Source organism: Palaemon carinicauda, chromosome 1 (genome assembly GCF_036898095.1).
Source record: "Palaemon carinicauda isolate YSFRI2023 chromosome 1, ASM3689809v2, whole genome shotgun sequence".
Classification (NCBI taxonomy): Eukaryota; Metazoa; Arthropoda; class Malacostraca; order Decapoda; family Palaemonidae; genus Palaemon; species Palaemon carinicauda.
This window is the reverse complement of record NC_090725.1, coordinates 65708684-65726964: the sequence shown is the minus strand read 5'-3', so window position 1 is coordinate 65726964 and position 18281 is coordinate 65708684. Positions and strand designations below refer to the sequence as shown.

Below are 18281 nucleotides of genomic sequence, written 5' to 3'. Positions count from 1 at the left end.
TCCTGCTAGGCAAAGTGGTGGAGGTGAACTCAGACAACACCACAGCCTTGGCTTACATCTCCAAGCAAGGAGGGACCCATTCGAGGAGCCTATACGAGATCGCAAGGGACCTCCTCATTTGGTCAAGAAGTCAAAACCTCACTTTGGTCACGAGGTTCATTCAGGGCAATATGAACGTCTCAGCAGATCGCCTAAGCAGAAGGAATCAGGTCATTCCCACGGAATGGACCCTCCACAAGAGTGTGTGCAACAGACTTTGGACCTTGTGGGGTCAACCTACCATAGATCTGTTTGCCACCTCCATGACCAAGAGACTTCCGCTGTACTGTTCCCCAGTTCCAGACCCTGCAGCAGTTCATGTGGATGCTTTTCTGTTGAACTGGTCCCATCTCGACCTTTACGCATTCCCACCGTTCAAGATAATCAACAAAGTCCTGCAGAAATTCATCTCGCACGAAGGGACACGGCTGACGCTGGTTGCTCCCCTTTGGCCTGCAAGAGAATGGTTCACAGAGGTACTTCAATGGCTAGTCGACATCCCCAGGACTCTACCTCTAAGAGTGGACCTTCTACGTCAACCTCACGTAGACAGGTTACATCCAAACCTCCACGCTCTTCGGCTGACTGCCTTCAGACTGTCGAAAGATTCGCTAGAGCTAGAGGCTTTTCGAAGGAGGCAGCCAGTGCGATTGCCAGAGCTAGAAGGGTTTCCACTCGTAGAGTCTACCAATCTAAGTGGGAAGTCTTCCGGAGCTGGTGTAGAGCCAATTCAGTATCCTCTACCAATACCTCTGTGACCCAAATAGCTGACTTCCTTTTACATCTTAGGAATGAGAGATCCCTTTCAGCCCCTACGATTAAAGGGTATAGGAGTATGTTGGCTTCAGTTCTCCGCCACAGAGGTTTGGACCTTTCTTCCAACAAGGACCTTCAAGACATCCTTAAGTCTTTTGAGACGTCTAAAGAGCGTCGTCTATCCACTCCAGGCTGGAACCTAGACGTAGTCTTAAGGTTCCTTATGTCACCTAGGTTCGAACCTCTCCAGTCAGCTTCCTTCAAGGACCTTACCCTCAAGACTCTTTTTCTCGTCTGCCTTGCAACAGCTAAGAGAGTCAGTGAGGTTCATGCCTTCAGCAAGAACATTGGTTTCACGACCGAATCTGCAACATGTTCTTTTCAGCTCGGATTCCTAGCAAAGAACGAACTTCCTTCACGTCCTTGGCCTAGATCGTTTGAAATACCTAGCCTCTCCAACATGGTAGGTAACGAACTAGAGAGAGTTCTTTGCCCTGTCAGAGCTCTCAAGTATTATCTTAATAGGTCTAAACCTATTCGAGGACAGTCAGAAGCCTTATGGTGTGCCATCAAGAAACCTTCGAGGCCCATGTCCAAGAACGGGGTTTCGTATTATATAAGGCTTCTGATTAGAGAAGCCCATTCTCACTTAAAGGAGGAAGACCTTGCATTGCTGAAGGTAAGGACCCACGAAGTAAGAGCCGTAGCTACTTCGATGGCCTTTAATAAAAACCGTTCTCTGCAGAGCATAATGGATGCAACCTATTGGAGGAGCAAGTCAGTGTTTGCATCATTTTATCTTAAAGATGTCCAGTCTCTTTACGAGAACTGCTACACCCTGGGACCATTCGTAGCAGCGAGTGCAGTAGTAGGTGAGGGCTCAGCCACTACATTCCCTTAATCCCATAACCTTTTTTAACCTTTCTCTTGAATGCTTTTATTGTTGTTTTTATGGTTGTTACGGTAGGCTAAGAAGCCTTCCGCATCCTTTTGATTTGGCGGGTGGTCAATTCATTCTTGAGAAGCGCCTGGGTTAGAGGTTGTGTAGAGGTCCTTTAGTAGGGGTTGCAGCCCTATATACTTTAGCACCTTTGAGTTGATTCAGCCTCCAAGAGGAACGCTGCGCTCAGTAAGGAAGACGAACTTAAAAAAGAGGCAGAGTAACAGTTCAATTCGACTTCCTTACCAGGTACTTATTATTTCATTGTTATTTGAGATAACTGTTATATGAAATATGGGATACTTAGCTATCCTTTAATCTTGTACACTGGTTTTCACCCACCCCCTGGGTGTGAATCAGCTACATGATTATCGGGTAAGTTTAATATTGAAAAATGTTATTTTTATTAGTAAAATAAATTTTTGAATATACTTACCCGATAATCATGATTTAATCGACCCTCCCTTCCTCCCCATAGAGAACCAGTGGACCGAGGAAAAATTGAGGAGGTGTCAACAAGAAGTACTATAGTACCTGGCCACAGGTGGCGCTGGTAAGTACACCCCCTTCTAGTATTGTGATAGCTGGCGTATCCCTCCATAGAATTCTGTCGGGCAACGGAGTTGACAGCTACATGATTATCGGGTAAGTATATTCAAAAATTTATTTTACTAATAAAAATAACATTTTTAAGGATATTCGCGCCAGGAGTTAGAATTCTGGAGACCTAAAGGTAAATTCTCTGGGAATATCACAGTAGTTCAAATATTCCTTGGAAGCTACTTATAGGAACCTTCCATGAGGACGACATGGCATGAAATTTTTTTATATAAGTTTATAAGTACTAACAGTTAAGCCTTGTTAGTTAGGTTATAGACAAAGGTGCGATAAGCAAATTTTTGTGAATAAATACTACACTAGGGTGGGCTATCCTAACCTAAAAAGTCACTGCCTCTGTCATGAGCGGGTGCCCAAGCTGATGATTAACATAGTAAATACTGCCTAATATAATTTTAATTTGGTTTCTACAACAGTTTATAATAATTTATACAGTCTGCAAGTACATTTGCACACATGTACACTATGGCGTCAGGTCAATTCGTCGACGGCAATTAATTGTCTGCCAATTTGTCCCCGGTCAATTCGTCTATGGTCAATTTGTCTGTGGTCAATTTATCCCCAAGTCAATTCGTCGTTAAGCATTTCGTCGAAATCGAGGAAATTTCATTGCTTGTTTTTCTGTCTCAGCAACAGTAATGTGCAAGTTGTTAAAAGTAAGGTTACAGTACAGTAGTGTGCTAGGGCAAAGTTTACCGAGTCGTCATCATCCCCTTACTGTTTTGTATAACTAAAGTTGTTCCTGTTTAGTAATACTGTACTGTAACCTAATACTCACTGATACTGTACTGTATATTACTGTAATATATATACAGTAATATCACTACAGTACAGCTTAACTGTACTGACTGTAAGTGTTCTGTGTTTTCGTTCAAGACTCTTAATTGTTTTCTTTAAATAAGTAAACAAAAACTGTGCATTCGATTACTTTTCAACTGCTGATTCTCTCTCTCACTCTATTTCATTTCGGAAGCATTATTGCATTCTAGAAAATTACGGTTATTTAAATAGTTAATTGAGCTTGAATAAAACATTTATGTACTTTTGTTTTAATTTTCTGGTGTATTTTATCAATCTAAATATTTTGGGTGCCGTACCTGATCTGATCACGACACCCAAAATACTTAAGATTGATAAAATACACCCAAAATTTAAAACAAAAACACATAAATGTTTTATTAAAGCACAATTAAATTTCTGAATAATCGTAATTTTCTAAAATGCGATAATGCTTCTGTAACAAATCGAATATTTAGAGAGAGAGAGAGAGAGAGAGAGAGAGAGAGAGAGAGAGAGAGAGAGAGAGAGAGAGAGAGAGACGCCAGAAAACTTCAAATCATTCATATCTCTCTCTCTCTCTCTCTCTCTCTCTCTCTCTCTCTCTCTCTCTCTCTCTCTCTCTCTCTCTCTCTCTCTCTCTGTAATAAATGAAATCTTTGTTTCTTTGGTAAGTCTCTATTGAGGCCTTATGATTAAGCACCACAGAGAAAAATCTATAAAATATCATGTATCGGCACCATGAAAAAACTCGGGTTAACATTATGCGAGTGCATTTCAAATAAAACCATTGGAATTAATTTGCTAATTGGAAAATGATAGATCAAGTAAGAATTGTTTATTTTACAAATATGAAATATCCTTCGGTAGCATACCTTAATAATATGGGAGTTATTTGATCCAAAATTTGAGGTTGACGACAGAGTAGGCTGGGTTGATTTGATTTGATTTGATTTGATTTGAATAGAAACAATGCATAAAATTATAATTCTCTATGTTTTAAATATAAAAGGGATTTTGACGTAGGAAAAATCTATTTTTGGGTGAGATAGCCATGTTGTCGTGATGGAAGTTCCTTATGGCAACTTTCTACAGTATAATATTTCTGCGATTATAAATACAGTACTAAAATGTGAATTATACATGCATTATTATTAGATACAATGAAGGGAAACAAAAGGGAGAGAGAAGGACGAAACATTATGACAAAGAGATGAGAGGGGGGAGGTAGCCAAGTTCCTTCTCCTTGCACATTTCCTCCGCCACATCTGTCCTAATTCAAATGAATTAGCGAAATCAATGAATTTGGGAAATACGAGAAGAAGGAATGAAAAATAGGAATGGAAATACAGTAGTACCTCTACATATGATCTTAATTTGTTCCGGGAGCTGCTTTGTATGTTAAAACGATCGTATGTTGGAACAAAGAATTTTTTTTCTCTTACTTGGCCGCGAAAAACTAAAACCGCGAAGCAAGAAACCGCATTAACGAGGTCTTGCTAATGTCGCTAGAAACAAAGGCACTGTTCTACACTTGTTCACATCACTAGTAAGACCCCATCTAGAATACAGAGTCGAATTCTGGGCTCCAGGTATTCAGAAGGATATAGATAGACTGGAAGCAGTACAAGCTAGGGCCACCAAACTAGTTCCAACACTAAGGCAATTTGGATATAGACTGAGGATGGAACATTTGAACTTATTTGATCTACAAACTTGATGACTAAGGGGACAGTTAATGGAGGCATTCAAAATTCTTAAAGGAATAACAAGTGTAGATTACAACAATCTATTCATGCTTAGCACAAATCAGTCCAGAGGTAATGGATACAAACTGGAATTGAAAAGATACAGCACCACTCAATGTGACAATTTCTTTACATATAAAATAGCAAATACTTGGGATAGACTTCCAGCGGATGTAGTAAACAATAACACGGTAAACGAGTTCAAGAATAATTTAGACAAGATCATGAGAACTCTAAATGCTTAAAGTAAATCGCTCTACCAAAGAGTAAATGGAGTCTCTACGGATGGACTAAAAAATCTTTGAGACATCCAAAATCCTTGTAATCTCTCTCTCTCTCTCTCTCTCTCTCTCTCTCTCTCTCTCTCTCTCTCTCTCTCTCTCTCTCTCTCTCTCTCTCTCTCTCTCTCTCTCTCTCTCTCTCAGAAACATGTTTCTTTTGTCATCAGAAGATAAGTTTTTTATTTATTGTATACCTTATAATTATACATTATAGAATACTTCTTGTGTGAAAGGAAACAAATGGATATTTTTATTACATTTCTTTTTAACGTAAGGTCCATTATTATTATTATTATTATTATTATTATTATCATTATCACTTGCTAAGCTACAATCCTAGTTGGAAAAGCAGGATGCTATAAGCCCAGGGGCTGCAGCAGTGAAAATAGCCTAGTGAGGAAAGGAAACAAGGAAAAATAAAATATTCTAAAAACAGTAACAGCATTAAGATAAATATTTTATATATGAACTATAAAACTTTACAACAAGAGGAAGAGAAATTATATAGAATAGTGTGCCTGACTGTACCCTGAAGCAAGAGAACTCTAACCCAAGAGTAGAGGACCATGGTACAGAGGATATGGCTGTACCCAAGACTATAGGACAATGGTATGATTTTGGAGTGTCCTTCTCCTAGAAGAGCTGCTTACTGTAGCTAAAGAGGGTCTTCTACTCTTACCAAGAGGAAAGTAGCCACTGAACAATTACAGTGCAGTAGTTAACCCCTTGGGTGAAGAAGAATTGTTTTGTAATCTCAATGTTGTCAGGTGTATGAGAACAGAATAGAATCTGTAAAGAATAGACCAGACTATTCGGTGTATGTGTAGGCATAGGGAAAGTGAACCTTAACCAGAGAGAAGGATCCATTATAGTTCTGTCTGAAGAGTCGAAAGACCCTATAACTGTCTAGCGTCAGTATCTCAACGGGTGGCTTGTGCCCTGGCCAACCTACTACACTACCTATTCCTGACAAGTAGTTTTATATCTTTCGATTGCTATTTATCGTGGAATTACTACGGAATAACATAGTCGCTTAAATGAATAAAAAGTTAATGATATAAAATCATAGTGCTTTACCATTATTTAGAGACAATGATATAAATCAAATTTCTGAAAAATTATTCTGTAATCACCTCACAATGAATGGAAAAAATATTTCTTTTTTTTTAGAGGGAAATACAATTGAAAATAAAGTAAACTTGAAACATTTATTCTGTAATCAGCAGCAAAACAAATAGACATTGAAATGTTATTGTAGAGTAAGTGAGCAAGCATATCCGATGGTGACAAACTTTGTATATAGCTTGAGTAGCGGATCCACGGCCTCGTATTGGTGGTTAATGGAGCGGATCCACGGCCTTGTATTGGTGGTTAATGGAGCGGATCCACGGCCTCGTATTGGTGTTAAATGGTTATCCTCGTTCAGACAGTATGCAGATGGAGGTTGATTAGACCTTTGTTTGAATGCTACTAAATTTGAATCAAAGATAACTGTTTAGAGGAGTTTTAATTTATTGATGGACATGTTTAACCATTTTGAATGATAGCCAGTGTCTTTAAAAGCAGAGCAATGTGTCATTCAGTACCCGCCTCACCACTGACAGTGGCTATGATAGTTTACAGAGTTACTGATGCTAAAGATGAATGAGAATTCAAGAAAGCAGTTGCTGTAATATAGCATTTTACAATACCATTCTATTTACCAATTCCTGGCATGGCAGAAAAAGTATTTATTTTATTTATTTTTTCATTTTAGTCAAAGCTGTTTGTTTAGGAATAAACAGTTCTTGAATTTGGGTTAAATACCAAAATAATTAGTTTTAGTTTAAGAATTAGTTTTTTCATTACATTGAAAGAATAAGTGATATAACTAAAAGTACTCAGGAAGTTTTATGATAATTTGATAAGACTAAGTGTTTTTTCTGGATTTGAAATCTAAGAATAACCTTTAAACCTTTTAAATGTGCCAGTAAAAGTAACCATTTATTCAATTTAGTATACTTAAATAAAAATTTGTGTGTGTATCTATTTTCTCATAATGATTTAAAAACAATTCTAACAAAAATATAATTTTCATAAAATTTAGCATCTATGCTTTTACCCGTTGTTCATTTTTTATTCTTACAATTCTTAGAGCTTTTGCTATGATAAATTCCAGAAGAACATAAGGGATCAATGGGTTGAGGCCACCTGGCGTGTATAATGACATCACAAAGATATTATTTAACCTATAAGATTTATTTTAATCAAATGCTCTAGGATGGGTTTTATTTACGTATTAAAGTATTAAAGGTAAATTTTTATGTAGCTTTTCACAATTTGAAAATAAAACCAATTAGGCATGCCTGTTAATAATAGTTTGTTCCAACACAGAGACTTACCTTGAACTACTTTCTTAGGAGGTACCTGGAATCTCCTCTCAACTGACCAGAGTTTTGTGTAGTCTACCCTACTTCCGTTTTCTGTGGGGACTAACTCAGGCGTAAGGAGAACGTGCCCTGAAGGTAGTCCTGAGCTAGGTCGGCGTTAGCTTGGGTCTCGCTCGTCAGTAAGTTCTCTGGTCGCGTCGTGATACCATCCCGTCGCTCTCCATTCTCTTGCGACCCTTTGTGTCCTCGACTCGTGTGTCCCACGTGGTTCCCGCGTGGTATCTCTGTGCTTTCCCTTGTGTTCTCGCGTGTTCGCGTAATTCCCTTGTGCTTCCCCAAGTGTATTCCTTATCCTTTCCCTTCGTGCCTGTGTCTTGTGGTTTTGTGTTGTGATGGAGCAGGCCCGCCGTTGTCCTGGGATCTAGAGCAAGGAAGTCGTGTGGAGCGTTCCTATCCAAGCCGGAGGTTGACCTGCATTACCTTTGCTCTTCCTGTAGGGGTAGAGTGTGCTCGCCGACAGATACGTGCCCGGAGTGTGTTAGCTGGAGTGAGATCCAGTGGGTTCGTTTTAGCACAAAGAAAAAGAAGTCCTCTAAACGGTCCCCCAGGAAGGCGAGCATCTCTTCGCCATTGCCGTCGCCAGGTGGAAGGTCTGACAAGGTTTCTGTTCCTTCTTCCCCTACCCAGGGTAGGGGACGAGGTAAGTCCGTTGCGGGGAAGGTGCCGATGGCTCTTCCCCAAGAGTCTAATATTCATGATGTGGGGGTTGCTGAATCTTCACAGGCTAGTGGGGGGCCTGAAAGTGCTTTGTCTGGGGGTCTTGGAGACTCTGCCCTTGTGATTGGGGGGCACGTCTCCTCCGATGACCCCATGTGGAGTAATACTGTTCCTGTCTCTTCGCCCGCGTCTTGGGCCTGTGTTTCAGGTACCTCAGCAGCTGATGGCGTCCAGGATAGGTTGGACTCGACGGTAGGGGAGCCCTTCGGGTGGAAGCTCCCGAAAACCCCAAGTAGGTCCCCGTTGAGGATGGAGGATGGCCTAGATTCCTGTTTCCCCAGCGTGGTGCGGCCGACCTCCCTTCCAGCCCCTCTGTCGGCGGTTCCTGACTCGTTTTTGCAACCCTCGACCTCTGGAACTCAACAGTTCGCGAAGACCTCCGTTGCCCCTGAGCCTGCCCGTCGGGCGGGTTATGCAGTATCGTCGGGGTCTTCGGAGGCCGGCTCATCGGTCTCTTCGGAGGGTGAAGCGAGGAGGAGGCGCCGTCGAAGGAGGGAGAGATCCAGGAGCAGGCGCTCCCGTTCGAGGTCACGTTCAGGGTATAACAGAAGACGTTCCAGGTCACCGAGGAGGAAGTACAGGAGGAGTAGGTCCCCCAATGGTGAATGGGTCTTCGTTCCCCGCAGGAGGGTCGAGGACTTCGACGAGTTTCCGCGTTCTCCGAGTTGCCGGCCCAGAGACGGTTCTCCACGTAGGCCCTCTGCCAGGCATAAATATGACCCTCGCAGGGTACAGAGCGAGAAGGCCTCTTCAGGTAGGCGTAAGGCCGCGAATCTTCCGGCTCAACCCGCCCAGCGGGGGGAGCCGTGCTTTCGGACGGGCAGCCTAGTCGGGTCAGCACAGTTGACTCGGCCCTTGGACTCGCAGGGACGGCTTCCTCCGTCGGGCCAGCCCACGGAAGTCTCACCCTCTTTGCCCAAAGACGTATTACGGACGGTAGTCCTCGCCGACACGGCGATTCCCGTCCCGACACCCAGGTCTAGTGCGGAGGTTCCCGTCGGCACAGACCGTTACCACCACAGGGAGGTGCCCGTCGAGTCCGAGCCGTCACCTCGGCCTCAGACGGAGGGTGTTGCTGGCGACAGTGAAGGTTCCCCAACAGAGGACTCGGCATATCGGAGGGTGATAGGTCTAATACGGAGGCATCACCGGATCGAGGAACCTGTTCCCGCCGACGAGGATGCCTGGCGTTCCAGCCTTAATCGACTGATGGAGGCCCCCGTGCAGCAGAAACCCTCCCTGGCGCTGCCTGTGGCCAGGGATTTGGTCCTGGGCCGTGCCCACGTGGACAAGGTTGTGGCGGGCAATGCCGAAGCCCCCAAGTCCCAGAGTTCCTCAAAGTTACTCCAGGGACTCAGGTCCCAGAGTAGGTTTTATGTACCAGAAGGGCAGCGACCGGGAGCCTGCAAAATAGAGTCTTCCCTTGAAGTGTTGAGTCAGGGTGCCCCGGAAGACAGAGCCGCATCAGCCCCGATTTGTTTTTCAAAGTCGGAGGCTTCGATGATGGAGGAGATGTCCAAGGACTTAGTCCACGTCGCCTCCTGGTTGGACTGGTGGGCCTCCACTCTGGTAGGTGTTCAAGCCACCTATGACTTGACAGACCCTGCGAACCAAGACCTCCTGAAGGAACTCATCATCTCCGGGGGAAAGACCTTAAAGTTCCTGACTTTGCAGTCTCTTGCCCTGTCAGCCAACTGGGTGCTTAGGAAAAGGGATACGGTCTTAGCCAAGCTTTCCCGGAAAATCCCTGACAGAGAGGCAAGGGCTTTGAGGAGCCTGCCTGTGTGGGGTGACTCCCTGTTTCCGTTGAAACAGTTGGAGGAGGTCATGGAAAAGGTCTTGAAAAAGAAGGAATTGGGTGCACCCAGACCCCACTCCGTGAGGAGGCCCACTTACAGGAGGACAACATCGGATGGCCCCTCTACTTCTCATGCCTCTCCTAGCCAGATGAGGAGAGACGCTCCATCTACCTCTTGGGCTCAACCACTGCAGCCCCCCCCCCCCCCCCCGTAGAGGAGCCCCAGCAGCGTCTGCCTCTTATAGGACGGCCTACTCAGCGTCCAGGAGAGGGCGTTCAGGCCTCTCCTCCAGAAGGAGATAGAGTGGGAGGCCCCCTACTCCTGCCCAAGCCTCAGGTTGGGGGATGCCGCAGACTTTTTTGGCAAGCATGGAGGGCCCACGGTGCGGAGCCCTGGACAGTATCCGTACTGAAGGAAGGGTACAGACTCCCGTTCCTAACAGAACCTCCACCTTTGATCCCAGCCAGTCTGGCGGAGTGGCTAGCACCCAAGGACCCCTTGAAGAGGGCGGCCCTTCAGGAGGAAGTTTCAACTATGATGGAGAAAGGTGCGGTGGAAGTGGTCCTACATCCGGGCCCAGGCTTCTACAGTCATCTTTTTCTGGTGGAGAAAGCGACAGGGGGTTGGAGACCGGTAATAGATCTGTCAGCCCTCAACAAGTTTGTTTGCAAGACGGACTTCAAAATGGACACCCCGAAGTCGGTCTTGCAGTCCTTAAGGGAAGGGGACTACATGATGTCCATAGACCTCAAGGACGCATACTTTCAAATCCCGATCCACCCCTCAAGCAGGAAGTTTCTCCGGGTGAAGTGGGGTTCCCAGATCCTGCAGTTCAAGACCCTCTGCTTCGGTTTGTCAACAGCTCCCCAGGTATTCACGAGAGTCTTCACGACAGTTTCTGTGTGGGGTCACGAGCGGGGTATTCACCTCATTCGATACCTGGACGACTGGTTATTCCTTTCCTCCTCAGAGGAAGTTTTGAAGGAGCAAGGAGTAAAACTAATTCAATTCTGCAAGGATCTGGGTATCACGATCAACCTGGAGAAATCGAATGTGTCTCCTTCCACCAGGATGACCTACTTGGGGATGATGCTGGACTCCCGACTAGTGAGGGCCTTTCTGTCGGAGGAATGGTTGAACAACCTGGAACGGATCCTCCTGCCTTTCCTTTCGAGGCAACCCGGGAGAGCCAAAGACTGGCAAAGGTTAATAGGGCATCTAGTGTCATTGGAGAAACTCGTTCCCCAAGGGAGGCTCAGGCTCAGGAGCATCCAATGGAACCTGAAGGGGCTCTGGAACCAAGTGGACTCGCCCTACAAATTAATCCCCGTCCTGCTGGAGACAATACACTCTCTAGAGTGGTGGCTGTGTCGGTCGAATACTCTCAAGGGGATGCCCTTCGCAACCGAGCCTCCCGAGATGCTTCTGTTCACAGACGCCTCCAAAGAGGGGTGGGGGCACATCTCCTCAATGAGACAACGAGAGGAACTTGGACGGACGAGAAGAAAGGTCAGCACATCAACGTCCTAGAGATGAAGGCAGTCCGAGAAGCTTGCCTACAGTTCGTAGATCTTCTGAGGGGAAACACAGTGGCGTTGATGTGCGACAACGCCACTGTAGTAGCGTACATAAAGAAACACGGAGGTCTAAAATCGAAGGAGTTGTGCGATCTCGCTTTGGAGATCCTGGATTGGGCCGAGTCGGAACAGATCGTGATTTCAGCAAGGTTTATTCCAGGCAAAAAGAACGTCCTAGCCGACGGCCTCAGCAGGATGGGACAAGTAGTGGGAACAGAGTGGTCCCTCTTCCCAGAAGTAGCCAGACTCAGCATTCAAAAATGGGGCTCGCCGGTGATGGATCTCTTTGCAACCAGACTGAACACACAACTCCCCGTATTTTGTTCTCCTGTCCCAGACCCAAAGGCAGCGTTGGAAGATGCTTTTCAACACAAATGGGACAACCTCGACGTGTAAGCTTTTCCCCCATTTGCATTGATCAGGCAAGTGCTCAACAGAGTACGGACGGCCCGAAACTTAAAGATGACTTTGGTAGCGCCCTGGTGGCCGGAGAGGGAGCGGATCTAAGGGACCTGGCATGTCTTCCCCCGTGGCCTCTGCCCGACAGGCCAGATCTTCTACGGCAGCCACACTTCCAAAGGTTCCACGACGATCCTCAGTCTCTTCGCCTTCACGCCTGGAGACTATCGAGCGGCTCCTGAGGAAGGAAGGATATTCAACAGGTACTGCAGAAAAGATGTCACGTTATCTGAGACGGTCTTCAGCAGCGGTCTACCAAGCAAAATGAGCTACTTTTACAAAATGGTGTGCCTCAAAGAACCTCAAGCCTCTCAAAGCCTCGGTCCCAGATATTGCGGATTTTCTAGTGCATCTCAGAGACTAAGTGGGCATGTCAATTCCGGCCATCAAAGGAGTCCGTGCAGCCTTGGGCCAAGTCTTCCTTCTGAAGGGCATTGATCTGGGCGCCTCTAGGCACATATCTATGCTCATCAGGAGCTTCGAACAAGCTTGCCCTCCGCAGGCCTCCAGGGTGCCGCAGTGGGACGTGGCAAGGGTATTGAAAATGTTAAGTGGTCCGCCGTTTGAACCCCTGAAGGACATAGTGGACAGGGATCTCACTCTCAAGACAGTCTTCTTGTTGGCCTTGGCCTCTGGTAAGAGAGTAGGAGAGATCCATGGGTTGTCTTACGACCTCTCTCATTCGAAGGGGTGGAGGGAAATCTCCCTCAAGTTCGTCCCTTCTTTCGTGGCAAAGACTCAGAATCCAGCGGTCTGGGACCCTAAGTTCGAGGGCTTTTCAATGCCGGCCATTCCTAGGACAGGGAATCCAGAAAATTTGAAGTTGTGCCCCGTCCGTGCCGTGAGAAAGTACCTTGAGAGGACTGCCCATCTCCGCCCTGGTATCAAAAATCTTTTTGTCTCCACGGGTGTTAAGAAAAAGCAGGTATCTAAGAATACCATCTTCTTTTGGCTGAGACGGGTTATTGTCAGGGCCTATAATGATGAGGGACTGCCCCTGCCAAGTAATCCCAGGCCCCATGACATTAGGGGTCTAAGTACTTCTCTAGCTTTTGAGAGAAACATGGCAGTGGGCCAGATCCTTAGAGCAGGCACCTGGTCGAACCAGTCGACCTTCACAACGCATTACCTCAAGGACTGCTCGAGGAGGTCTTTAGACGGTTTCTCTATTGGGACAGTCATCTCCGCGCTCCAAGCGATTTAACGGTGAAGCCCCAGGTACAATCGTGGATAGCAAAACCAAGAGACACAGGTTCGTTCCCTTTCACCCTTGTCCCTTTTTTCCTTTCCCTGCTCGGAGATAACCCCACATACAACCCGAAGAAGACACGTCTCTACAACTTCGCCACAGGACTCAGCATCATGGAATTTTTTAAAGGGTAAGTACTTAGACACTAACATGAGCTCTTTATATAGTTTTCCCTACGTTTTGTTTTCCGTATATATTTTGCAACCTAGTTCACATCTAGGTTCCTGGACGTCCGGTTAGCTTGGTCTGAAGTTCAGGAAGACACTCCCACCTCCTAAAGTGTAAGTCTCCTAAGAAAGTAGTTCGAGGTAAGTCTCTGTGTTAGAACAAATCACAAATTTTAAGTAATTTGTATTTTTCCTAACATACTGTACTTACCGAGAACTACTTTCGGGTAATGGCCCTCCCTACCTTCCCCGAGTGCCTTACTGCCCTTGAAGACCTTTTGTACCATCCAGGAACTTACTGACGAGCGAGACCCAAGTTAACGCCGACCTAGCTCAGGACTACCCTCAGGGCACGTTCTTACGCCTGAGTTAGTCCCCACAGAAAACGGAAGTATGGTAGACTACACAAAACTCTGGTCGGTTGAGAGGAGATTCCAGGTACCTCCTAAGAAAGTAGTTCTCGGTAAGTATGTTAGGAAAAATACAAATTACTTAAAATTTGTGATATTATAAGAATTTTTAATGTAAATGTTATACAAATAATTTTGCCATGGTATTTAAGAAATTTGTTCTTACAGACAAAGCTATTCTCTGTCCCTGCATGAGTATCATAAAAAAGAATCTTAATGATTTAAATTTTTATCAGTTTTAGAATGAGAGTTGATGAAATTATAAGTAAGTAGCATAATGCCCAACTTTCATTTTGCAGAATTCCCAGGAGCAAAGAAGTTCCCGAAATGAACTCTTCAATCCAACGGAGTGCCAAGTGGTTCGTCTGATACTTGATTCTATAGAATCACAAGTAGCAAAAATGAAGATTGGGGTCATCACCCCATACCAGTGTCAAAAAAGTCATCTTGAAAAAGAACTTACTGGATTTAGTAACCGGCTGAATATAAATATTAACACTATAGATGGTTTTCAGGTTTGTATAATTTAACATTTTTGTCTTTATAATTGAAATATTTCAACAGTGTTTACTTTGGGGAAAACACATTTTTCATATAGGTACATTTTATAACAATCTACAATTATTCAGTAATTTTACAATTAACAACCTAAATTTATCAGGTCATGTACCCTAGCATTTCATGATAGAGTTCAACATATGACTATGTAGCTAATAGGATTGAACAAATAAAACTATGGCAAAAGTTTGTGTGTTACAAGTAGTTTACAGTTTGCTGAAACTGTAATAAAGTATTTAAAGTCAAACTATACTTGATATAAAATATAGGGGAAATTCAAATCATCCAGGATTATACCCAGTTCTCCCTCTTGGCAGTAAAACCTTACTTATATACTTATTGAAGTGCCATGTCCTAGACGTTTGGAGTCAGTCGCCTCCACCTCTCCCTGTCTCTAGCCATTTGTATCACTTGATTTGGTGTATAATTACCCTCCCAAGCCCACCACAATACTGTCCATCTACTTTGTCCTCTGCCTCCCCCTCGATCTCCTCCCCTCTATCCTCCCAGGGAGATATAAGTGCTCTATTTTCTCTCTTCTTACGATGTGCCCAACAAAACTCGGTTGTCTCTTTTTTATTTCCTTTTACTATTGCTCTCTGCCCTCCAAGTCTTGTCATTACATCCTCATTTGTTACTCTGTCCCTCCAAGATATTCTGAGCAGCTTCCTATAAATCCCCATCTCTGCTGCATTTAGCTTGTTTCCTAGTTCTCTTGTTATTGTCCAGTTCTCTGATCCATACATATGGGTGGACCTATCATAAGATCTAATTCTTGTTTTTTGCACCAATTCTATTATTTGTCAGTAAATTTTTCATGTTTTAAAGGCATTTTTGGCTATCAGGATTCTCCTCTCTATTTCTTGTTTTACTCTCCCATCTTGAGTTATCATACTACCCAGGTAAACAAAGGTGTTTGACTGTTTTATTCCTTTATTGTTATGTTGGTTGCATATTGGGGGTTCTGGGGTCTTTGATACCACTACCACTTCAGTTTTTCTTACATTTTTTCCTATTTCCATTAATTCACCGTGTGTTTACTGTATCCAGAAGTCGCTGTAAATTTTCTGCAGTGTCAGCAATGATCACTGTACAGTATCATCTGCATAACAAATATTTATATTAACTCTTCCAATACTAATTAATCCCTTCCACACCTATTATGTTTTTCAAGATGATTTCCCCATATATTGCAAATAGATCTGGGGACAAAATACAACCCTGGTGCACTCTTCTCTCTATTTCTATACATGGTGTAAGATTGTTATTAATGTTGACTCCTGTATAAGTTGGTAATTAGTTTGGTGTCCTTACCATGTAGGTTTTATTTCCCTAAAAGGATATTAGAACAACTCGTTGCAGATAATACTAAAGATTCTCTGCAATGAGGTTTATTTTCTACTTCTCCTATGTTGGTTCTTCAGTTGGGATGTTTGATCATGCCTCGGTTTCATTAGTAATCAAGACCAAGCAGCCTATCCCTGATGTTTCATTCTCATGTAAGATCTATATAAATTCTCAAGCAGAGTGGAATGACACTTTGAGTGATCTTTTGCATTTGAATAGGTTATAATTGTACTGTGTAAGTGTTGAGCTCGTTCTCTTGAATGAGAATCTGGTCAATGTTATTGATAGGCATATCGCTTTATGTGTGTTAAAATACAGAGTAAAAGACAAACCCTGGTTCAATTATGATTATAGACATGCTTATTTGGAGAAGCAGGAGGCCTATCACATATAGAAGGGTAACAGATTTGATTTCTCTTGGAATAACTATACAGGTAGTCATTGACTTATGACCTATGTGCTTACGACTGTTCGACTTTATAGCCACTTTTTCACTGTGATGACATCACAAGTCTGTCTGAAATAATATAGTGATAAATCGATATGGAAGTCGCCTCATACGACGAAAAAACCCTCATGATACGAAATGACATTCGCCCAGCTACCGAGAAAATAATCTTTAAAATTTGTGCACCGCAAAACTAAACTCGCCAGCATCGTCCTGGTTATCTCCCTACTTTAATGCTAGTTACTACCTTAAGATCCTGCTCTCCTATTGGTCAACATTTTTCCCATTGTGCATCTATCTATCACTATTCCTTGACCATTTCGTTTTGGCAATACTATTGTTCACATTGAATTCGTGTTGGTGATTTCGCTTTCATACTTATAGTTATCCTGTTGCATTATTCAATGCTTACAGTATTAGCTATAGGTCCTAAGAATATTGCTGATGTTCAAAGAAAGAAGAAGAGGATGCTTTCTATGGAGACGAAGCGTGAGACAATCAAGTAATATGAGGCTGGCATGCAGTTAAGTATGATCACTAAGGAATATGGCCGAAATCCGTCGACGATAGGCAGAGGATAGGCAGAGGAGCCACAACCATGATGAGATGAAGGGACTGCTTCTCCTCTGGATTAAGGACAAAGAAATTGCTGGAGACATGATTACCGAGATGATAATCTGCTACAATGCCAGCACCATTTTCGGTGGTGCGTTCTCAGGCCGAAGATGATGCACGAAAAGGGATATCGCAGCAGGCACCTCCAGAATTTAACGCTTCATGCAGGTGGTTTGAAAAGTTCAAAAGATGGTCTGGCATTCATTCGGTGGTGCAGCATGGGGAGGCTGCCAGCTTGGACACGAAAGCCGCTGAATTCTTTGTTAAGACATTCGAGGAATTGACTATCCAAGAAGGCTACAGTCCCCAGCAAGTCTTTAATTGTGACAAACTTGGGTTTTTTTGGGTTAAAATGCCTCGTCGATCATTCATCACGGTGGAAGAGAAGAAGCTGCCCTGGCATAAGCCTATGAAGAACAGGCTTACCCTTGCACTCTGTGCAAATGCCATTGGGAATTGTAAGGTCAAGCCCCTACTGGTGTATCATTCGGAGACTCCTTGAGCCTTCAAGTCCCACAAAGTGCTCAAGGAGAAGCTTCCCGTTATGTGGAGGGCTAATGCAAAAGCTTGGGTAATGAGACTGTTGTTTGTTGAGTGGGCAAAACTCAATTTCAGTTCGACTGTAAGAAAATGTATGGAAGAGAAGTGCATCCCTCTGAAATGTCACTGATCTTGGACAACACTCCTGCTCACCCTCCTGGCCTCGAGGAAGATATCCTTCTGGAGTGTTCCTTTATCAAGGTTCTCTACCTTCCACCTAACACCACCCCTCTCTTCCAGCCCACGGATCAGCAAGTGATTTCGAACTTTAAGAAGCTCTATACGAAAAATCTCTTCAGGAGATGTTTTGAAATCACTGAGCGCACAAACCTCACCCTGCGTAAATTTTGGAAGAAGCATTTTGATATTGTGATATGCCTCCGACTCATTGATCAAGCTTGGCAGGAGGTTTTGAATCGTACAGTGGTACCTCTACATACGAATTTAATCAGTTCCACAACAGACCGGATGTAGAAAATGTTCGAATGTAGAAACGAATTTTCCCATAAGAATACATTGAAATAGGATTAATCCGTGGTTGAGCCCAAAAACCTATGATAACTCCTTAATAAATTACTGCACATAATTACACATGACAATATGCACTCTAAATTAGATAATAGACATGTAAAAAAGAATAATTATCAAGAAATAATAAATAAGAAACGGGTTTTTAGCATCACTTTACCTTAGAAAGTCCAGCGCAGGTGTTGGTCTTGCTACGCAGAGAGGAGACTGACGGGCGGCGAGGAGGTAGAGAGGGTGACTACGATAAACGTACACTACCGTAACTTATTCTAACTTACA

At 43.7% G+C, this 18281-nt stretch overlaps 1 protein-coding gene across 1 annotated transcript in view; it reads left to right on the top strand.

Moving 5' to 3' along the window:
• The window catches only part of LOC137648611 (uncharacterized), a 234531-nt gene that overhangs the window by 197975 nt on the left and 18275 nt on the right, over positions 1 to 18281 (top strand). Inside the window, exon 5 of the mRNA XM_068381543.1 lies at positions 14266 to 14481. Coding sequence (XP_068237644.1) covers positions 14266 to 14481 — 216 coding nt within the window. The remainder of the gene's footprint in view (positions 1 to 14265; positions 14482 to 18281) is intronic.